The following is a 22657-nucleotide window of genomic DNA, read 5'->3' as shown; positions in this document are numbered from 1 at the left end:
TGGGCTAGCCCTCATAAGATGGCGGTCGGGTAGCCTCCTCGATGCAGCTCCGCCACTCTCAATATGGTAGCTGTTTACTCCATATTTCTCCTCCCCTCTCCGCCTCAACTTCCTCGTTGTTTTGAATAAACTTTATTGACTACTCCGAATTGCCTACCACCGCTACCGGGCTTCTCCCGGCGACTTTCCGGGCTGTTTTTCTTCGATCTGGCCGCCGGTTCGTCTCCGTCCTCGTTGGTTTGCTCGCGGCTAGCTCTTGCCGGCTCAGCGACAACGACGCTCGCCCAGTCTCCGGACAACCGCCGGACTAGGCCAGAGCCGCGGTCTCCAGTAGGCCCTAACGGCCGGCCCGGGGCAGAGCTGTAAAGAAAGCTGCCCGGAAGCAGAGCCTGGCGGCTAGGGCCGCACGACCCAGCGGGTGGTCGGAGGGCCGGCAAGCTAGGGTCGTGGCGTTGCCGTGACGATCCCAGAATTCGGCGCGCGCCGCCGGTGGGGCCAGAACTGCCGTCCGAACCTCCGCTGGGGGAGGCGCCGAGCCGCTCCACAGCGAGCCCGGCCGCTGGCGCGTCGGTCGGACTGAGCTCCGCGGGCGGGAGGAATCCCTGCAGCTTTGCGGATGCGGAGATCCCCCTAGGGCCGAGGACCGAAGACATTCTTGTCGGTTTGGGGGCGTGAGGAGGTTCCTGTCAGTTTGGGAAGCGTGAAGAGATTCTCGTAAGTTTCGGGGCTGCGAGACTATTCCTGTCAGTTTCGAGCTGTACGAGGAGATCCCGTTCAGTTTGGGGGGACAGGGGAGCCCTCGTCAGTTTGAGGGGGTAGGGAGGAGATGCCTGCCCGTTTCCGAGCGGAGGGAAGAAAACAAATCCTTCCTCAGTTGCAGGAGTGTAAGGAAATTGTAGTCAGTTTAGGGGTTTTGTAGCGATCCTTTTTAGTTTCAGGGATGCGATGAGAACCCGGTCATGTTTCAAGTAGAGGACGAGCTGATGAGTTTTGCAGTTGAGATTTATTTCAGTTGTTGGGGATGATGAGGCTCCCGCCTGCTCTGGGGTAGAATGATTGGGAGAGTTGAGAGAACACGACGCTAGAACTGTGATTTGAGTTGGGCGCCTCTGCCTTGTTCATGAAGGCACCGAGGTAATTTGCGAGTAATCCGAGCCCACATTTAGGGATCCCTCGTCTCTCTCCAGTTGCTTCTATTTGGGGGGAGAGAAAGGGGCTTTTGCTGAGCTCCCCCAGTCTCATTCTTGAGGCTAGGGCTGGTGTCATAATAGAGAGCGCCCCGAGAAGCAAGGTTTCTAGCAAAGAGAGGGTGCAATGAGGGATTTAAAAAGCTTCCTTAAAGGCGTCAGATATTTCCCTGAAGCCTGGAAAGAAGTTCTCACTGACTCTGGGGGCCAAGGAAGGTGGGGTGGGGGGAAAGCCTCGACGGCAGAGCTTCGTTCTTTATTTGTTAAAGCAATTCTGGAGGCGGGTGGACTTTCTCCGATTGCCCCCTACAGTCGCACCAGCTGTGTTGCATCACGGCCGTGGTAACTCCCCATTTGTGAACTGTGGGTTGGTACCCTGGGGGATCTGATTCACTATAAAAAGTGTTGTTTGTGCCCAGCTTTCATCCAGAAAGGACGCGTGCTGCCGCCTCCCACTCCTCTTAACGCTCTGAGACTGATCCGCGGCAGAGCGCTTCAAGGCCAGGCGAAGATGGCCTCGGTGCCGGTGTATTGCCTCTGCCGGCTGCCTTACGATGTGACCCGCTTCATGATCGAGTGTGACATGTGCCAGGACTGGTTTCACGGCAGGTAAGGAAGGCAGGCCAGGTGGCACAGGGTGCCCTTGCCAGGTGCTCACTTGCTTCTTTCTCAGCTTTGTTTTAGGTTCCCACAGAAACTTTCCCCGCCTTGCTCCCTGAGAATGAACTCCAGCCCACCTCCCCGACCCAGGTTCCTCCATCCCTTCTTGCAGACTAGGGCCTAGCTGACACTGGCTTCTGGTTTCTCCGTATTTTTCTCATTTCCCATATGTATTTTTTCTTTTTCACCCTTCTTTTGATTTTTTTTTTTAATTTAGAAAGTGTCTTCTTTCCAGCCACAAAGTATCATTTTTGTATTCTAGCAATTTTGTTTTGTCTCAGACCCTGGCTTTGGAGAATACTTTGTTATAATTTTGAGATAGTTAAACTATAGCAAAAATGGATTTGAGTTGTTGTTTTGCAGCTTACTATCAGAGTGACCTTGGGCAAGTTGCTGCCTCTCTGAGCCTCATTGTCTTCACCAATAAAATATATCTAACACAGCCTTCCTGATTACTGAAAGCATTTTGCATGCATTCAGTAAATGGAGGCAGAAATGCAGTAGTATTTTATTTCTATAGTGTTTATCTGCAGAACCATCTAACTAACTTGAATTAAGCAGACGAGATATTGGGTAAAACAACAGGAATAAAATCATTAATGAATTCCCTCCGGTTTACCATGTGTGCACATAAGCACCTGTCATCCAGGATTCCAGAGAGGTTAGTGTATGGACTAAAACTGTAATATTATCCCATTATTGGGACTTAAATCCCAGCTATGGAAAGAAAAACATGAGAGGGATTTGTACACTGGAGTACAACGAAACAGTATATGGCACCCTCCTCCTGTTGTATGTTGTTAGATTCTAGAATTTTCAGTTGTCACTGCTCCCTTCCAAAGGAACTGTTCCTGTTATCACACCCAGGACCAAACTAAAGGTGCTGGTGCTGCTAAAATTCTGCTCTTAGCAGAGACTGCCTCATGCAGAACATCCAAATTCATATTCAACTGATTGTTATTGAGTATTCACTGTGTACCAGGTGCAGAATTCTGTTTACTGCTTCATGTTATTTCAGGGGGGACAGACCTAGAGGATGGGGCCTTTTCCTTTCCCCTGGAAATAAGTGGGGATTCAGATGTTTTTCAGGATTCCCGGTATCTTTGCTAGTCAGTCCTCTGCCTAAGATTATTTTGGTGGTTCCCTTATGAATAAAATTCAGTGGTCTTTGTGTGACAGACAAGATCTTTTGTGATCTACTTGTCTCATTTCCCACCATTCCTCTTCCCTTGTTCTTTATGTCCCAGCAAGACTGAACTCTTATAGTTCTGGGAAAATTTTATCCTCCTTTGTGGCTCTTTGTCTTTGCACATGCTATTTCCACTAATCGCCTTCCTTTTACAACTCACAGCATACCTCTGCTGTAAAAGGCCTTCGTTTGGCTTCCCATTGCACTTTGTGTATATCCTTATTGAAAGTTCTTATTTCATCATATCATAGTTCAAAATACACCTGTGTCACTTATTAGCCAGAGGGCTACCTGAAGACAGAGATGTCATCTTTTCATTTTTGGTATCCCCAGAACCTAGAGTACACTTTAAAATTAAATTGATTGAAGTAACATTGGTTAATAACGTTACATAAATTTCATCTATACAGCATTATAATTCAATATCTGTATGCTCCATTGTGCGCTCATCATCAAAAGTCTAGTTTCCTTCCGTTACCACGTATTTGATTTTTACCCAATTCGCCCTTCCCGCACCCCCCCTTACATTTTAGAATGAATAAGTGAATGAGTCTTTTTGTAAAAAGCTATTCCTGTGGCCCTTACTTTGGATTGTGTGGGTAGTATGTAGGTTCAAACCTGGAAAGTGAACTCCTACCCACAGTATAGAAACCCTAACTCCACAGTCCAGGAACAGGAAACAGGAACGAATAGCTCCTCAGTGCTTACTTACTACCGTGTTTCCCCGAAAATAAGACATAGCTGGACCATCAGCTCTAATGTCTTTTGGAGCAAAAATTAATATAAGACCCAGTCTTATTTTAATATAAGACTGAGTCTATAATATAATATAATATAATATAATATAATATAATATAATATAATATAATATATAATATCAGACCAGGTCTTATATTAATTTTTGCTCCAAAAGACATTAGAGCTGATGGTCCAGCTATGTCTTATTTTCGGGGAAACACGATATGTGCCAGGCCCCATGATAGGACTTTGCATAAATTTTCTCAATCTACACCCAACCCTGAAAGGTAGATATTTCTTTTTAAAATAATGTTTTAAATTTTTCCTGATTATATAGGTGAGACATGCTCATTGTAGAAAATATGGGAAAAAAATAAGGAAGGAAATAAAAATCACCTATGTGTCTACTCTATCCAGCAGATTAACTCCCATTGTTTGACTTAGAATATAAACATATTTTTACAACATGGGATTGTATTATACATACCATTTTATAACCTGACTTTCATTCCTACTTGACACTATAATGTATTTTACCAGGTTGTTACATATTCATCTAAACCTGATTTCTGATATCCCATCCTATGTATGTGTCCTCAGTTATTCGGTCATTTCCTCTGTGGTTGGCTGCTTACATTAGTTCTACTTTTTTTTCCCCTCTTCTTCTGCCTCCCCCACTCCCACTCCATTCAAGCTGTTGTTTCTCAGTCCAGTTGTGTAGGACACAGCTCCCGGGCCCATGCTGGTATGATCCTTGCGCTCCCCTGGGTGAGGCAGTCGGTTGCCGCTCACCGCAGCACTCGCCGGCCGCCGGCCTCCCATGGTAGCACACGGTAGCCCCAGGCAGCACAGTAGCCCATGGCAGCGCACAGCAGTCCACGGCCGCTCACTCTGGCTGCCGACCACTCACACTGGCTGCCGGCCCCTCACGTTGTCACCAGCCGCTCCTGGCAGTACACAGGAGCCGGCGCCAACCTCAGGCTGCTCACCACAGCCCAGCTCCAGGGAGAGCCGTTGTTTACAGTCTTAGCTGTAGAGGGTGCAGCTCACTGGCCCATGTGGGAATCGAACTGGCGACCTCGGCGTTTGGAGCTCCTGAGCCACTGGGCCAGCCCATTTGTACTTTTTTTATATTATAAGTAATATTGTGATGTGAGGGAAACTAGGGGTTCTGGAAATGTTTTGCATTTTGACATGGGTGCTGATTACAATAAAAAGAACATTGTGGTGAACATCTTTGCACGGTAGAGACTTGACATTTAGAATGAACACCACTGAGGCGTTTAAGAATTCCAAAGTTACAAATATGGAAATGGGTTTATGGGCCAGTCCCTTCCTTAATCACATTTCTGTGGTGAGTCTTGTGTTGCTATGCACACTATGACACAAGTTAACTGCCTTAATTTGTTTCTTCTATGAAAGAGGCAAAGTTTTATCTCTTCTCATGCTTCTCTGCATGGGCTGCCAGGGAACAAGGAGGCCGGCTGGGTGGGTGGCTGCTCTTGCTTACTCAGTACATTGTGTTCTCTCTCTGTCTCTGTCTCTCTCTGTCTCTCTCTCTGTCTCTGTCTCTCTGTCTGTCTCTGTCTCTGTCTGTCTCTGTCACACACACACACACACACACACACACAGTGCTCCTTTTAAGTTTGTGCTTCAGCCCGGTTGAAAATGACTACATGTCGTGGGCTTGCCATGGGTGCTCACAATAGTTAAGCCCACACAAATAGGTGATATAAATCTATTCACATCTCTGATGACTTCCATAGGCAAGGTTTCTTAAAGTCCAGTTAGGGATTAATATTTACAGGTTACTTCCTGGAAAGGTTATAGCAAAGAAAGGTACTTTGCTGGTGAGAATCTGGAATTCATGGAGATTAAGTTAAACTTCTTTCTGAGTCTAGATTTGAATTTAGAATTATCTGGCTCCAGAGCCTAGGTTCCCAAAAGTGGGAAAAATATGGTATAGCTCCATTCCTTCTACTGTAAAGGGCTGGGATTTGCAAAATACTTTGATTTGTAGCGCAGTGTTCTCAAACTTTAGCGTGCTTCAGTATCACTTGGAAAAACCTATTAAAAGACAAGATAGATAGACTCCACCTGCAGGGTTTCTGATACAGTGGGTGAGAGGGGACCACCTTCAGAACCACTGATTTAAAGCATTATTCTGTCTCCACTCCTTCCCTGTCAGTGGAGTGTGACAGCTTCTGATGTTGGGGAATTAGCGGGCTAACATATCAATTACTGTACAGAGTTCTCAACGTATACTTCATTAACTGGGAATATGTTAAAAATGCAAACTCTTGGGCTGGGACACAGCAGTCTATTTTAACAAGATTCTGATGCACTCTAACTTTTGAGAATCATTGTTCTACACTGGAGTTGAAAGTTCGTTGACAAGCATTTATTGATGTCTGGCAAAACCTAACCCCTGTACAGTTCTCCTGTCTATAAAGGAAGTATTGGTTGGCACATCCCCAAGGGAGTAGCTGTGGCCCAAGGGGGTAGCTGTGGAATGGACTGTAAACACTGAAGGAAATGGTACTGGCTACACATCTAGGTTCAATTCTGACTTTGTTAACATTTTAGCAAACGAAGTATTTAATTTCTGTGAAACCTCAGTTTTCCCTAGAGTGGTTGTGAGGATTTAAATACAATGATAATGGCCCTTGTGCATTGAGCACCAGCTAAGGCGCTGAGCAGTATGCTAAACATTTCACCAAACTATTTAATCTTTTGTAGGAGTTTTAAAATTAGGAATTCAATTTATTTACTAGTTATGGACTGTTCAAATTATTTATTTTATTAAGTATGTTGTGGTAGTTTGTACTTTCCAAGGAATTTATTCATTTCATCTAACTTGTCAAATTTAAATGTATAGAATTGTTTAAGTATTCCCTTATTATTATGCTTTCAATATCTGCAGGCTGGGTGTCTTCTTTCTTTTTTTCTTTGTCAGGCTTGCTAGAGATTTGTCATTTTTATTGATCTTTTCAAAGAACAAGTGTTTTGTCTCATTAATTTTTTCCTATCATCTTTCTGTTTCAATTTCATTGATTTCTGCACTTTATTTCCTTCATTCTGCTTGCTTTGAGTTTATTTTGCTCCTCTTTACCTAATTTCTGAAGGTGGAAGCTTAGGTTATTGATTTGAGGCTATTCCTGTTTTCTAATATAATCGTTTAGTGCTGCTATTAGCTCCCCTCTTAGTACTGATTTAGCTGTGTCTCACAACTTTTGATGTGTTTTTCTTTTCACATACTTCAATGTAAGTTTTAATTTCCTTAGAAGCTTCATGTTTAACCTATGAATTATATAGAAATGTGTTGTTTAATTTCCAAGTGTTTGTAGGTTTTCCTGTTACTATTTTGTTATTGGTTTATGGTTTGGTTCCATACTGGTCAGAGAATATACACTGTATGTTTTCAGTTCCTTTATATTTGTTAAGGTTTGTATTATGGCCCAGAATATGGTCTGTCTTGGTAAATGTTCCATAGTCACTCAAAAAAGAATGTATATCCTGCTGTTGGGTGGATTTTTCTATAAATGTCGATTTACTCCTGTTGGTTGATAGTGTTGCTGATTCTTCTCTGTCCTTGCTGATTTTCTATCTAGTTGTTAGTGACTTGTTGAGAAGGAGGTGTTGAAGTATCCGGCTGTAATTGTTGATTTGCCTATTTTCCCCTTCAATTCTATCATTTGTTGCTTTACATTTTGCATCTGTTGTTTGATGCATACGAGTATGCATTTAGGATTGCTATGTCTTAGTGGATTGATCCTTTTATTATTATGTAATGCCCTCTGTCTTTGGTAATTTTCTTTGCATGGAAGTCTTTTTTTATGTAAAATTAAAATAGCCATTACTATAGCCACTCCTGCTTTTTCTTTTTCTTTTTCTTTTTAAGGTTGCATGGCACATCCTTTTCTACTCCTTTACTTTGAGTTTACATCATTATATATGAAGTGAATTTCTTGTAGACAGCATATAGTTCAGTATTATTTTTATCCACTCTGCCAATCTCTTTTAATTGGTATATTTAGACCATATATACAACATACAATTATTGATATGTTAGGGCTTAAGTCTGTCATTTTCTTTTTTGTTTTCTGTTTATTCCTTCTGTTCTTTCTCTATTTTCTTTCTCTTGCCTTCCTGTGGGTTGCTTATACCTTTTCTAGAATTCCATTTTGATGTATCTACAGTAGTCCCTCCTTATCTGCGGCTTCGTTTTCCGCGGTTTCAGTTACCAATGGTCTGAAAATATTAAATGGAAGATTCCAGAAAGAAACAGTTCATAAATTTTAAATTGCATCGTTCTGACTAGCATGATGAAGTCTCACACCATCCCCCTCCATCCCTCCCGGGATCTGAATCATCCCTTTGTCCCTCGTATCCATGCCGCACATGCTACCTGCCATTTAGTAGTAGCCGTCTCGATTATCAGATCGGCTCTCAGGGTATTGCAGTTTGTGTTCAAGTAACCCTGATTTTACTTAATAATGGCCCCAAAGAACAAGAATAGTGATGCTGGCAATTCGAATATGCCAAAGAGAAGCTGTAAAGTGCTCCCTTTAAGTGAGAAGTTTAGAATTCTCAATAAGGAAAGAAAAAAAAATCATATGCTGAGGTTGCTAAGATCTATGGTAAGAATAAATCTTCTATCCGTGAAATTGTGAAGAAGGGAAAAGAAATGTGTGCGAGTTTTGCTGTCACACTTCAAACTGCAAAAGTTATGGTCGCAGTGTGTGATAAGTGCTTAGTTAAGATGGAAATGGTATTAAATTTGTGGGTGGAAGACATGAACAGAAAACGTGTTCCAGTTGACTGCAACGTGTTATGCCAGAAAACGTTGAATGATAAAAATGACTTCAGCAAGGGATTCCCCTGAAACAAGTGGCGCCAAGCCATTTACTGCAAGTAAGGGATGGTTACACAGATTCAAGAATAGGCTTGGACTGAAAAATATAAAAATTACTGGAGAGGCTGCATCTGCCAATGAAGAAGCTGCTGCCACATTTCTGGAAGAGTTCAAGTTGATTAGTGTTTGATAGTACTCGTGGTTTTAGGCAACCACTGGGGATTTTGGAGTGTATCCTGGCAGGTAAGGGAGGACTACTGTATAGTGTTTTTGAGTGTATCTCTTTGTATAGCCTTTTTGGTACAAAAAGCTTAATTTTTTACTTGATCAAGGTTATTAACATAATACAGACGTATTTTGGAGATGTTGCAGATTCAGTTCTAGACCACCTCAATAAGGCAAGTACAATAAAGTGAGTCATACTGTTTTTACTGGTGGAGGGTCTTGCCTTCAATTTGTAAAAAATGCAACATCTGTGAAGGGCAATAAAGCAAAGTGCAATAAAATGCATACGGTATGCCTGTACATACACAACTTAGCACAATCAACTATATTGACATTTTACCAGTTTGAGTGAAGAGTACTTACTTCACTTTAAATTCCTTTATGTTCCCCTGTTTATAATATAATTAAATATATCCTCTCCATACATTGAAAACCACATGAGACAGTGTTAACATTTTTGCTTCAACTGTCAAGCAGGATTTAGAAAACTAAAGAGGAGAAGGAAAGTATACTGTGTTTATCCATAATTTTAATCTTTCCTTTGTTCTCTCTTTTATCTTAGTTTTTATCACTTCCTTTCTGTTCAGAGAGCTTCCTTTAGCCACTCTTCTGGGATAGGTCTGTTGGAAACACATACTCTTAGTTTTCCTTCATACGAGAATGTCTTGATTTCCTGAAGGATCTTTTTGTTGATATCGAATTCTAAGTTAGTTCTTTTCTTTCAGCACTAAAAACTATTGTGCTACTTCGTTTTGGCCTCTGTGGTTTCTTTTTTTTTTTTAATTTTTTTTTATTGGGGAACAGTGTGTTTCTCTGGGGCCCATCAGCTCCAGGTCGTTGTCTTTCAATCTAGTTGTGGAGGGCGCAGCTCAGCTCCAAGTCCAGTCGCTGTTTTCAATCTTATTTGCAGGGGGTGCACCCCACCATCCCATGCGGGAATCGAACCAGCAGCCTTGCTGTTAAGAGCTCACTCTCCTACCAGCTGAACCATCTGGCCAGCCTGTGGTTTCTGATCAGAGATCCTCTGTCATTCGAATTGGTGTTCTCCTTTATGTAATTTGTCATTTCTCGCTCACTGCTTTCAACAGTTTTCCATTGTCTTTTGTGTTCAGGAGTTTGATTATTCTATTTCTCAGTGTGGATTTCTTTGGGGTTGTCTTTTGTTTTAGTCTTATAGGTTGTTGAAGCTCTATTTATTTTTTTCAATCTATATTCTTTTTTCTTTTTATTGAGATATAATTAACATACAACACTATATAAGTTCAAGCTGTATAGTATAGTGACTCAACTTACATATATTATGAAATGATTACCACAATACGTTTAGTTAATTTAACATCTATCACTTCATATAGATATGAAAAAATAGATAAAACCTTTTTGTTTTTGTGATGAGAACTTTTAGGATTTACTCTCTTAGCAACTTTCAAATATATCGTAGAACAGTGTTAACTAACTATAGTCATCATATTGTACATTACGTGTTGTGGGGACAGAGTCAGGAGTGCAGTATTCCAGGCTCTCGGCCTCACATGGGAAGGTGCTGGCTCAGATAGTAAATGGCCATCAACTGTGATTGGATGGCCATCAGCTGTGGCTAGTTGGCCGTCAGCTGTAACCAGTGAGCCATTGGCCACTAATATAACTGCTGTGGCTACGCTAGCAAGAAAATGGAGGCTAGCAAGAAGATGGTGGCTGAGCCTGCAAGCGGCGCAGTGAGGGTTGCGAACAGTGTGGCTCCTGCTTTCTGTGTCTCCAACCCAGCCGCCAGTGAGACTATAGTGGTGTGATTCCCCCATCTATGGCTCCGTGGGTGTTCCTTTTTGGCCTCACCATGTCCTGCGTTCTTATGTGGGGAGCTGGAGCTGAGACCCCACAGGCCGCCCCACGTGACACAATTACTTATTTGTCTTACAACAGGAAATTTCTACCTTTGATCACTTTCATCCAATTACCCCCACCCACCTCTGGTAACTACAAATCTGATCACTTTCGCTGTGAGTTTGAGGGTTTTTTTTTAAGATTCTACATGTAAGTGAGATCATATACTATTTGTTTTTCTCTGTCTGACTTATTTCACTCAGCATAATGCCCTCAAGGTCCGTCCATGTTGTCGCTAATGGAAGGATTTCCTTCTTTAGTTTATGGGTGAATAGTATTTCATGGTGGTGTTTGTGTGTGTGTGTGAAATTTTCTTTATCCATTTATCTTTTGATGGACAGTTAGGTTGTTTCCATGACTTGGTTTTTTGTAGCTAATGCTGCAGTGAACATGGACAGATATCTCTTTGACATAGTGATTTTGTTTACTTCAGATATACACCCAGAAGTGGAATTGCTGGATCTATGGTAGTTTTTAATGTTTGGAGGAACTGTTTTCCATAGTGGCTGTACCAATTTACAATCCCACCAACAGTGCAGGAGGGTTCTCTTTTCTCCATGTCCTCACCAGCCCGTGTTATCTCTTGTCTTTTTGATGACAGCCATTCTAACAGGATTGAAATGATATCTTACTTTGGTTTTGATTTGCATTTCCCTGATGATTAGTGATGTTGAGCACTTTTTCATGTACCTGTTGACCATTTGTATGTCTTTGTAAAAATGTCTGCTCAGTTCCTCTGCCAATTTTTTTAAGTTTTTTTATTTTATTTTATAGGGGAATATTGGGGAACAGTGTGTTTCTCCAGGGCCCATTAGCTCCCAGTTGTAGTCCTTCAATCTAGTTGTGGAGGACGCAGCTCAGCTCGAAGTCCAGTCGCCGTTTTCAATGTTAAATTGCAGGGACACAGCCCACCCTCCCATGCGGGAATTGAGAACTCGCGCTCTTACCAACTGAGCCATCCGGTAGCTCAGTGGCAGCTCAGCTCAAGGTGCCATGTTCAATCTTTAGTAGCAGGGGGCGCTGCCCACCATCCCTTGGAGTTGAGGAATTGAACTGGCAACCTTGTGGTTGAGAGCTCACTGGCCCATGTGGGAATCGAACCGGCAGCCTTCGGAGTTAGGAGCATGGAGCTCGAACCGCCTGAGCCACTGGGCCGGTCCTCAAACTAAATTTTTTATTTATTTATTTTTTATTTTGTTACTTGTGCTTTAAGGTGTCATATTAAAAAAATTCATTGCCAAGACCCATGTCAAGGAATTTTTTCCTGTTTACTTCTAGGAGTTTCATGGTTTCAGGTCTTACATTTAAGTCTTTAATCCATTTCGAGTTAATTTTTGGTATAAGTTAGGGGTCTAGTTTCATTCTTTTACATGTGAATATTCAATTTCCCAACATCGTTTATTGAAAAGATTGTCTTTTTTCCATTGAGTATTCTTGGCTGCTTTGTCAAATATTAGTTTACCATGTGTGCATGGGTTTATTTTTGGGCTTACAGTTCCATTGGTTTATGTGTCTGTTTTTATGTCAGTACCATACTGTTTTGAGTACAATAGCCTTTAATGTAGTTTGAAATCATGAAGTGTGATGCTTCACGCTTTGTTCTTCTTCCTCAGGATTGCTTTGGCTATTGTATGGTGCCAGGTGGGTACTAGACTAAACGGGGGGATCACTGCATAAATAACATAAATGTCTACAATGCTGTACACCTGAAGCTAATATAAAATAATATTGAATGTCAACTGTAACTGAAAAAAAAAATTGTAAGATTTTTTTTCTATTTCTCTGAAAATTGCAAATGGAATTTTGATAAGGATTAAATTGCATCTGTAGATGGCTTTGGGTAGTATGGACATTTTGTTTAACAATATTATTTCTTCCAATGCATGAACATGAGATATCTTCCCATTTCTTTGTGTCTTCTTAAATTTCTTTCATTGATGTCTTGTAATTTTCAGTGTACAGATCTTTTATCTCCTTGGTTAAATTCCTTCCTAACTATTTCATAGTTTTTGGAATTCCTTTCTTTACTTTTTCAGATAATTTGTTGTTAGTGTGTAGACATGCTACTGAGTTTTGTATGTTAATTTTTAAATTAAATTTTCCGGTGTGGCATTGGTTAATAACATTACATAAGTTTCAAATGTACAATTCTGTAATAATCTGTATATTGTATCATGTGCTCACCACCCAAAGTGTAGTCCCCTTGCGTCACCATACATTTGACCCCCTGTATCCTCTTCAACGGCCCTCTATCCCCATTCCCCTCCTGTAAACACCATACCGTTGTCTGTGTCTATCAGTTTGTTTTGTATGTTCATTGGTTGCTTTTTGTTTTATATCCCACATATGAGTGAAATCATGGTTCTTGTCCTTTTCCATCTAACTTATTTTGCTTAGCATGATAATCTCAAGGTCCATCCACATTGTCACAAATGGCAGTGTTTCATCTTTTCTTATAGCTGAGTAGTATTCCATTGTATATACTGGGGGTGCCAAAAAAATGTATACAAATGGGCACTTTGGTCAACGTTTCCAATACCATAATACAATGTTGGGAAATTGAATATTCACATGTCAAAGAATGAAACTATACCCCTAACTTATATCCAAAATTAACTTGAAATGGATTAAAGACTTATTTAAGCAGTAGTTCGCCATAATCAGAAGTGTCTGGACGCTGATGGTAACCACTTTGAGCACGTCTTGTAATTGCAGAAGTCAAACGTGACTTGTATTCATCTTTTGTTATCAGCATATATTGAGTATTACAATTTTAATAGTTTTTTTCTTTTCTTAAAATGAATATACATTTTTTTGGCACCCTCTGTACCTACCACATCTTCTTTATCTAATCATACATCAAAGGACAATTAGGTTGTTTCCATGTCTTGATTACTGTGTATAATGCTGCAATGAACATAGGGGTACATATATCTTTTAGAAAAAAATGTTTTCAAAATTTTCAGGTAAGTACCCAGAAGAGGGATTGCTGGGTCATGTGATACCTCTATTCTTGAGGAACCTCCATAGTGTTTTCCATAGTGGCTGTCCTAATTTACATTCCCACTAGCAGTGTTGAGAGTGTTCCTTTTTCTCCACATCCTCTCTAACATATATTATTTCTTGTCTTGTTGATAATAGCCATTCTAACAGGTGGTGTCTCATTGTGGGTTTGATTTGTATTTATTTCCCTTATAGCTAGTGAAATTGAGAGTCTTTTTATATATCTGTTGGCCGTTAGTATGTCTTCTTGGGAAAAGTATCTGTTAGGTCCTCTGCCCATTTTTAAATTGGATTATTTGTCTTTTGGTTGTTGAGTTGTACGAGTTCTTTATATATTTTGGATATTAGCCCTTTATCAGAGGCGTTGTTTGCAGATGTCTTTTCCGATTCGGTTGGTTGCCTCTTTGTTTTGTTGATGGTTTCTTTTGCTGTGCAGGAGCTTTTGAGTTTTATATAGTCCCATTCATTTATTTTAGTTTTTACTTCTTTTGCCTTTGGGGTCAAATTCATAAAATCATCTCTGAACCCAAGGTCCATAAGTTTAGTACCTGTGCTTTCTTCTATCCAATTTATTGTTTCAGGTCTTATATTTGGGTCTTTGATCCATTTTGGGTTATATTTTTGTATATGGCGATAGCAGTCTGGTTTCATTCTTTTTGCATGTGGCTTTCCAATTTTCCCAGCACCATTTATTGAAGAGGCTTTCTTTTTCCCCATTCTATGTTTTTGGCTTCTTTGTCAAAAATTAGCTCCCCATATTCATTTGGGTTTATTTCTCGGGTCTCATCTGTTTCACTGGTCAGTGTATCTATGTTTCTGCCAATACCATATTGTTTGGATTATTGTAACTTTGTAGTATAATTTGAAGTCCGAGAGTCTGGTACCTCTGGCTTTGTTCTTTTTTCTCAGGATTGCTTTGGGTATTCAGGGTCTTTTGTGGTTCCATACAAATTCAATGATTTTTTTTGTTTTGTTTCTTTGAAAAATGCCATTGGTATTTCGATGGGGATTACATTAAATCTGTCTATTGCTTTAGGTAACATAGCCATTTTAACTATAGTGATTCTTCCAATATATAAACACGGAATATCTTTCAATTTCTTTGTGCCTTCTTCAGTTTCTTTCAACAGTGTCTTGTAGTTTTCATTGTATAGGTCTTTCACATTTTTGTTAAGTTTATTCCTAGGTATTTTATTCTTTCTGTTGCAGTTGCAAATGGAATTTTTTTTCATTTTTCTGATGTTTCCTTGTTAGTATATAGGAACACAATAGAGTTTTGTACATTGATTGTGTATCCTGTAATTTTACTATATTTGTTTATTGTTTCTAATAGTTTTTTGGCAGAGTCTTTATGCTTTTCTGTATGTACAATTATGTCATCTGCAAAATAACAATTTTATTTCTTCATTCCTGATTTAGATGCCTTTTATTTCTTTCTGTTTCCTAATTTGGCTAAAACTTTCAGTACTATGTTGAATAACAGTGGTAAGAGTGGGCATCCTTGTCTTGTTCCTGATCTTAGAGGAAAAGCTTTCAGTTTTTCACCACTGAGTATTATATTAGCTGATGGTTTGTCATACATGACCTATATTGTGGTGAGGTACTTTCGTCCTGTACGCATTTTATTGAATGTTTTAATCACAAATAGATGTTGTATCTCGTCAGATGCTTTTTCTGCATCTATTAATATGATCATATGGTTTTTATCCTTTATTTTGTTAATGTGGTGTACCACATTGAACCATTTGCATATTTTGAACCATTCTTGCACTCCTGGAATTAACCCCATTTGATCATGATGTGTTAATATTATCTCTTTAATGTATTGTTGTATTCGATATGCTAGTATTTTGTTTAGGATTTTTGCTTCTATATTCATCAGAGATATTGGTCTGTAATTGTGTGCTTGTGTGTGTGTGTGTTGTTCTTACCAGGTTTTGGTATGAGGGTAATTAGCCTCTAAAAATGAGTTAGGAAGTATATTTCTTCTTTAATTTTTTGGAAGAGTCTGAGGAGGACAGGTGTTAGATCCTCTTTGAATGTTTGGTAGAATTCACTTAGTGAAGCCATCTGGTCCTGGACTTATACTTTTTGGAGGTTTTTGATGACTGTTTCAATTTCCTTACTGTTGATCAGCCTATTCATATTTTCCAATTCTTCATGATTCAATCTAATAAGATTATATATGTCTAAGAACTTGTCCATTTCTTCTGGGTTATCAAATTTGGTGGCATATAGCCTTTCATAACATTCTTGTATAGTCATTTGTATTTCTGTGGTGGTCATTATAACTTCTTATCTTGCATTTCTGGTTTTGAGTCTTTTCGTTTTTTTTCTTATTGAGCCTACCCAGACATTTGTCAATTTTATTAATCTTTTCAAAGAACCAGCTCTTTGTTGCATTAATTTTTTCTATTCTCTCTTTGTTCTGTATTTCATTTAATTCTGCTCTAATTTTTATTATTTCCTTCCATCTGACTTTAGGATTCATTTGTTCTTTTTCTTCTATTTCTTTAAGGTGAAATGTTAGGTTGTATGTTGGGATTTTCCTTGTTTCTGAAGGTAGGTCTGTAATGCTATAACTTCCCTCTTTATTACCACTTTTGCTGCATCTCCAAAATTTTGATATGTCGTATTGTCATTGTCATTTGTCTGTATGTATCTTTTGATCTTTTATTTATTCTTTGACCCAGTCATTGTTTAGCATGTTGTTTAATCGCCACACATTTGTGGTTTTTCAGCTTTCTTTTTGCAGTTGATTTCCAATTTCAAAGCATTGTGGTAGGAGCATATGCTTGGTATGATTTCAATTTTAAATTTGTTGAGGCTAGTTTTGTGCCTTAACATATGGTCTGTCCTTGAGAATGTTCCATGTGTACTCAATATGAATGTAGTCTCGTGTTCTGGGATGAAAAGCTATAAATATTATGTCCATTTGGTCTAATGTGTCATTTAAGGTCAATATTCCTTATTGATTTTCTGTTTGAATGATCTATCCATTGCTGTCAATGGCGTCTTTAGGTCCCTTACTAAAATTGTATTTTTGTCAATTTCTCCCTTAAGTTCTGTTAGTTATTGCTTTATATATTTTGGTGCTTCCACGTTGGTTATATTAATAAATATTATGTGTTATTGACGTATTGTCCCTTTTATCATTATAAAATGTCCATCTTTGTCTCCGTTTTCTTGTTTTATTGAATTTTATTGAAATCTATTTTGTCCAGTAAAGTATGGATATACCTGCTTTTCTCTGAATGCCATTTGCTAGAAGTAGCTTTTCCCACCCCTTCACTTTGAGTCTATGTTTGTCTTTGCAGCTAAGGTATGTCTCCTGAAGGCAGCATATAAATTGGGTTTTGTTTTGTTTTTTAAAGATTTTATCGGGGAAGGGGAACAGGACTTTATTGAGGAACAGTGTGTACTTCCGGGACTTTTCAAAATCAAGTTGTTGTCCTTTCAATCTTAGTTGTGGAGGATGCAGCTCAGCTCCAGGTCCAGTCACCGTTGTTAGTTGCAGGGGGCACAGCCCACCATCCCTTGCGGGCAGTAACCGGCAACCTTATGGTTGAGAGGACGGGCTCCAACCAACTGAGCCATCCGGCAGCTCAGCTCAAGGTGCCATGTTCAATCTTAATTTCAGGGGGGCGCAGCCCACCATCTCTTGCGGGAGTCGAACCGGCAACCTTGTGGTTAAGAGCACGTGCCCCAACCAACTGAGCCATCTGGCGACCCAGTAGCTCAGCAGCAGCTCATTGACTTCAATCTAGTTGTGCAATCTAGTTGTGGAGGGCGCAGCTCGCTGGCCCATGTGGGAATCGTACCGGCAGCCCCTTTGTCCAGAGCTTGTGCTCTAACCAACTGAGCCACCCGTCTACCCCAGAATTCTTTCTTTGTCGTTAATTTTTCCCAGCTTTAATATAATGTGCCTTTTGAAGGCCTTTTTGGATTGAGATTAGATGTTCTGTTAGCTTCTTGGATTCGAGGATCCAGTTCTTTTTATAGGTTTGGGAAGTTCTCGTTGATATTTTATTTAAATGGGCTCTCTGTTCCCTTCTCCTTTTAGTATACCCATTATTGTTATGTTGTTCTTTCTAATGGAGTCAGAATGTTCTTGTAGAGTTCTTTTATTTATTTATTTATTTATTTATTTATTTATTTATTTAATTTTTACTCTTGATTCTCTCTCTTCTTCCACCTGGGTCATTTCTGGAGTTCCATCTTCAATATCAAAATTCTTTCCTCCATCTGGTCTACTCTGTTTCCTAAACTCACTAATTCTTCATCTCATTTGAGTTCTTCAGCTCTGGAATTTCTGTTTCATTCTTTTTTATAGTTGCAATCTCTTTGGTGAAGTACTTCTTTCATTCAGTGATTTTATTTCTGAGCTTGCTGAATTGCTTTTCTGAGTTTTCTTGTATCTTGTCGATTTTTTCAGACCTGCAATCTTGAATTTTCTGTCATTTAAATCACAGTCTTCTATGCCTTTAAGTTTATTTTCTGGAGATTTTTCAGTTTCTTTCTGAATTCCTTTGTTCCCTGGTTATTCATTCTTCTTGATGGATCATTTCTCTTTTTGAGCATTTGTGGGAATGATTTTTTTTTTTTTTTTCAGTATTTGACTGTTAACTGTTTAGCAGGTTGATAAGTAGAGTTTTTCTTTTGTTTTCCAGTAGGTGGTGCTGACGCGAAAGTTTTTTGTTTTCTTTTACCTGCACTACTGGGTCTTTCCAGATCTCTGTGGGGCAGTGTCCCGAGCCCTGTATTCCCTGAGGAAGTGGCCATCCTCTTTACACCAGGGTTGCCTTGGTCTCCTGGTACCACCCCTGTGACGGGATGTGGTAGCGATGGGTCTTCTGGCCGATGTGTTCTCGGCACAGCCTTCCTGCAGCCAGAAGCTGTCAGCAGCACTGCTGGGATGGTGGGGGAGGAGTGGGTGGGAGTAGGTGGGTTCCTGTGTCTGCTGCTCTGTACCTTCCAGTGGGTTCAGCTGCACTGGTCTGGAAAATGGACCACTTATGCTGGAAAGTTTTTTCTGGCTTTTTGCGATTTGCTAAGTGAGGATTTTACTACTGGGTGGTCCACAAGGGGATGGGGGGGGGGGCGTGCTGGCACGACTGCGGCTTTCTTTGTCCTGTGGTAGTGATTTCTGTGCTAGATGCCCTTTGCACCACTTCCCTGCCTCTGACCCTGGGCTCAGCCTCAATGTGTACAGGCCATCCAGGCCCAATTGTCGCCTCTGCCCCTCTGGTCTGATCTGCCCAGTGGGGGCTGAACCCCGACCCTTCCCTGCTATCACATTCACTGGGACCACTGCCAGTGAGTGCCAGGCTGCTTCTGTGGCTCTCGTCTCTGTCCTTCCCCCATCCTGTCTCTCCTGATCACTCCCATATGCCCACCTTCAGATGTCTTTGTGAGCAGATCCCTCAGACGTGTTTGTGTGTTGAGCAGGGAATCCTGTGTTGAATTACAGCTGGTAGCTTCAAGGGGAGAGACCTGGAGTCCTCTCATGCTGTGTGCCACCGACATCACTGTGTTCATTTCATATCCTGCAACATTGCTGAATTCATTGATTCAATCTAACAGTTTATTGGTGGAATCTTTAGGATTTTCTCTATATAAAATCATGTCAAGTGCAAATAGAGACAATTTTACTTCTTCCTTTCCAATTCTTAGGCCTTTATTTCTTTTTCTTGCCTGATTGCTCTGGCTGGGATATCGAGTACTAAGTTGAATAGGAGTAGTAAGAGTGGGAACCCATGTCTTGCTCCTGATCTTAGAGGAAAAGCTTTCAACCTTCCACCATTGAGCATAATGTTAGGTATGTGTTTGTCATGTATGGCCTTTAATGTGTTGAGGTGCATTCCTTCTATACCCCATTTTTGAGAGCTTTGATCATGAATGGATGTTGAATTTTGTCAAATGCTTTCTCTGCATCTTTTGAGATGATCAGATGATTTTTCTATCATTCTATTAACGTGATGTATCACCTTTATTGATTTGCTTATGTCAAATCATCCTTGTATTCCAAGGATAAATCCCAGTTGATCATGGTAAACGTACCTTTTAATGTGCAGCTGAATCCAGTTTGCTAGTATTTTATTGAGGACTTTTGCATCTATATTCATCAGGGATATTGGCCTGTAGTTTTCTTTTCTTGTAATGTACTTATCTAGCTTTTTTTTTTTAATCAGGGCAATGCTGGCCTCATAAAATGAGTTTGTGAGTGTTCCCTCCTCTTTTATTATTTTATTTTTATTATTTTTTATTTTATTGAGGAAGGGGAACAGGACTTTATTGAGGAACAGCGTGCACTTCCAGGACTTTTTTCCAAGTCAAGTTGTTGTCCTTTCAATCTTAGTTGTGGAGGGCGCAGCTCAGCTCCAGGTCTAGTTGCTGTTGCTAGTTGCAGGGGGCACAGCCCACCATCCCTTGCGGGAGTCCAACTGGCAACCTTGTGGTTGAGAGGATGCGCTCCAACCAACTGAGCCATCCCGGAGCTCAGCAGCAGCTCAGCTCAAGGTGCCGTGTTCAATCTTAGTTGCAGGGGGCACAGCCCACCATCCCTTGCAGGAGTCGAACTGGCAACCTTGTGGTTGAGAGGATGCGCTCCAACCAACTGAGCCATCCCGGAGCTCAGCAGCAGCTCAGCTCAAGGTGCCGTGTTCAATCTTAGTTGCAGGGCACGGAGCCCACCATCCCTTGCGGGGACTCGAGGATTTGAACTGTCAACCTTGTGGTTGAGAGCCCACTTGGCCCATGTGGGAATTGAACCGGCAGCCTTCAGAGTTAGGAGCACGGAGCTCCAAACACCTTGCCACCGGGCCGGCCCTCTTTTATTTTTTTGAGAAATTAGAGAAGAACTGGTGTTAATTCTTCTTTAAATATTTGGCAAAATTCACTAGTGAAGCCATCTGGTCCTGGGATTTTCTTCATTTGGAGGTCTTTTATTACTGATTCAATCTCTTTACTAATAATTGGTGTGTACAGAATTTTTTTTTCTTCTTGATTCAGGCTTGGTAGTTTGTATGTTTCTAAGAATTTATCCATTTCTTCTAGGTTGTTCAGTTGTTGGTGGATAGTTGTTCATAGTTCAGTCTATTTTTTTCTATTTAGGTTGGGTAATTTTTATTGTTCTATCTTCAAGTTTATTTTTTTCCTGTTGTCTCCATTCTGCTGTTGAGCCCATTAAATTATGGTTTTTAGTTCTAAAAGTACCATTGGTTCTTTTCTGTATCTTCTATTCCTTTGTGGAGACTGTCTTTTTGCTGACATTTTCGATTTATTCATTTGTTTCAGGCATGTTTGTAATTGTTCATCGACACATTTTTTATGATCATTCCTTTAAATTATTGTCAGATAATTTCAACATCTGTGTCATCTTACTATTGAGACTATTGATTTTCTTTGCTCATTCAAGTTGTGATTTTCCATGTTCTTGATACGACGAGCGATTATTTATATCCTAAATATTTCAGGTATTATGAGATTCTGGATATTACATCTTCTGTTCTTGTAGGTCTCTTCAGACACTGCACTTCAATGGCAGGAGAAGGGGGTTCCACGTCATTACTGCCAGGTGGGAGTGGAAGTCCAGGTTCCCCACGGTCACTACCTCACGTCCTGTTGTCCCTAGTCAGGTTGCCTTGTTCTCTCCAAATATCAGAGTTGTCTTGCCTTTTATATATATACATGTAATGTCCAAGACTTTTAGCTGTACTTTAGTGGGAAGAGTGGAGAGAAGTGAGTCTATTCCATATTGTTCCAGAATCATGTGACCAATTGATTGTTACAATAGCTCTTTGGCGCTATTATTTTCTCTCATGAGATTAAATAACTTGCCCAAAGCTACATAGCCAGTTAGTTGCTTGAAAATGAGTCAAACCTTGGTCTCTTGGACTCTTACTATAAGAGCCAATATTATAGATAGTATAAAGCACTATTCAGGTTAAGCTATTTTCAAGACGTTGTGGGAGATAGAGAAAATCAGGCCTGTAAACTCACATGCAATTCACATTTTTGTTCCAAGTGAAATCAGGCTGAAGTGAACACCATTTTTTTCTGAAACTGCAGAAGGCTAACCCACAGCTTTAAGAGTGCGTGGAAAAGGGAAGAGAAGTCCCACCATTAATATTCAGGGTTTACTAGATATAATGTATGGACTGCAGAACCCCTGCCCTGGAGGTCTTGTAGGCTGTAGAGTTAGAAGGATCAGAGGACAGCCTGCTCTGTCAAGGCTCTTGGGAATGTCTCTTGGAGTGACATAATTTTTAAATAAATTTTTATCTTTAAATAATTATAGATTCACATGAAGTTGCAAAAAAAAAAAAAAAATGTATGGGGTGTGCCTGTATATCCTTACCCAGTTTTCCTCATATCTAATGTAACTATAGTACAGTATCAAAACCAGGAAACTGACATTGGTGCAATCCACCATCTTATTTCATTTTTACCAGTTTTATATGTACTCATTTGTGTGTATGTGTATTGAGTTCTACACAGTTTTATCACATTTGTAGATTTGTGTAGCCATGATGATCAAAATACAGAACTGTTCCTTTATTACTGGGGTAGCATACTTTTTGCCTCAGCCCCCCTGGAAGGAGTTTGGAATGGCGAACATGTATGGGCAGTCAGTGTCTCCAAAAGGAATGTCCTGAAAATTTAGGATATAGTGGAGGGTCTGATCGGCATGATGCCTGGGACTGACTTATGGGAGCTAAATGAGAATCTGCTTTGGAAACAGAGGCATATTGGAGGAAGAATGGCTTGGGAGTCAGAGTAACCTGACGTGGAATCCCAGCTCTTCCATTTACTAGCTCTATTGCTTTGGGCTGGTCATTTCACATCTCTAAGCTTCTGCTTTCTCAGCTTTAAAACAAACAAACAAAATCCATGTTTCATATGGTTGTGAAGATTAGT

The 22657-nt window shown here is 40.3% G+C and overlaps 1 protein-coding gene across 3 annotated transcripts in view; it reads left to right on the top strand.

Moving 5' to 3' along the window:
- The window catches only part of PHF8 (PHD finger protein 8), a 118179-nt gene continuing 95522 nt past the window's right edge, over positions 1-22657 (top strand). Inside the window, exons 1-2 of one of the 3 annotated variants that reach the window (XM_019710846.3) lie at positions 1-714; positions 1607-1796. In XM_019710846.3, the coding sequence (XP_019566405.2) occupies positions 1699-1796 (98 nt within the window). In that variant the 5' untranslated portion in view covers positions 1-714; positions 1607-1698. The remainder of the gene's footprint in view (positions 715-1606; positions 1797-22657) is intronic. The other 2 variants (XM_019710845.3, XM_019710847.3) reach the window with 2 other exon arrangements.

This window comes from Rhinolophus sinicus, chromosome 18 (genome assembly GCF_057876585.1).
Source record: "Rhinolophus sinicus isolate RSI-liver-muscle chromosome 18, RSI-T2T, whole genome shotgun sequence".
NCBI classification, from domain to species: Eukaryota; Metazoa; Chordata; class Mammalia; order Chiroptera; family Rhinolophidae; genus Rhinolophus; species Rhinolophus sinicus.
This window is presented reverse-complemented; position numbering and strand designations above follow the sequence as displayed.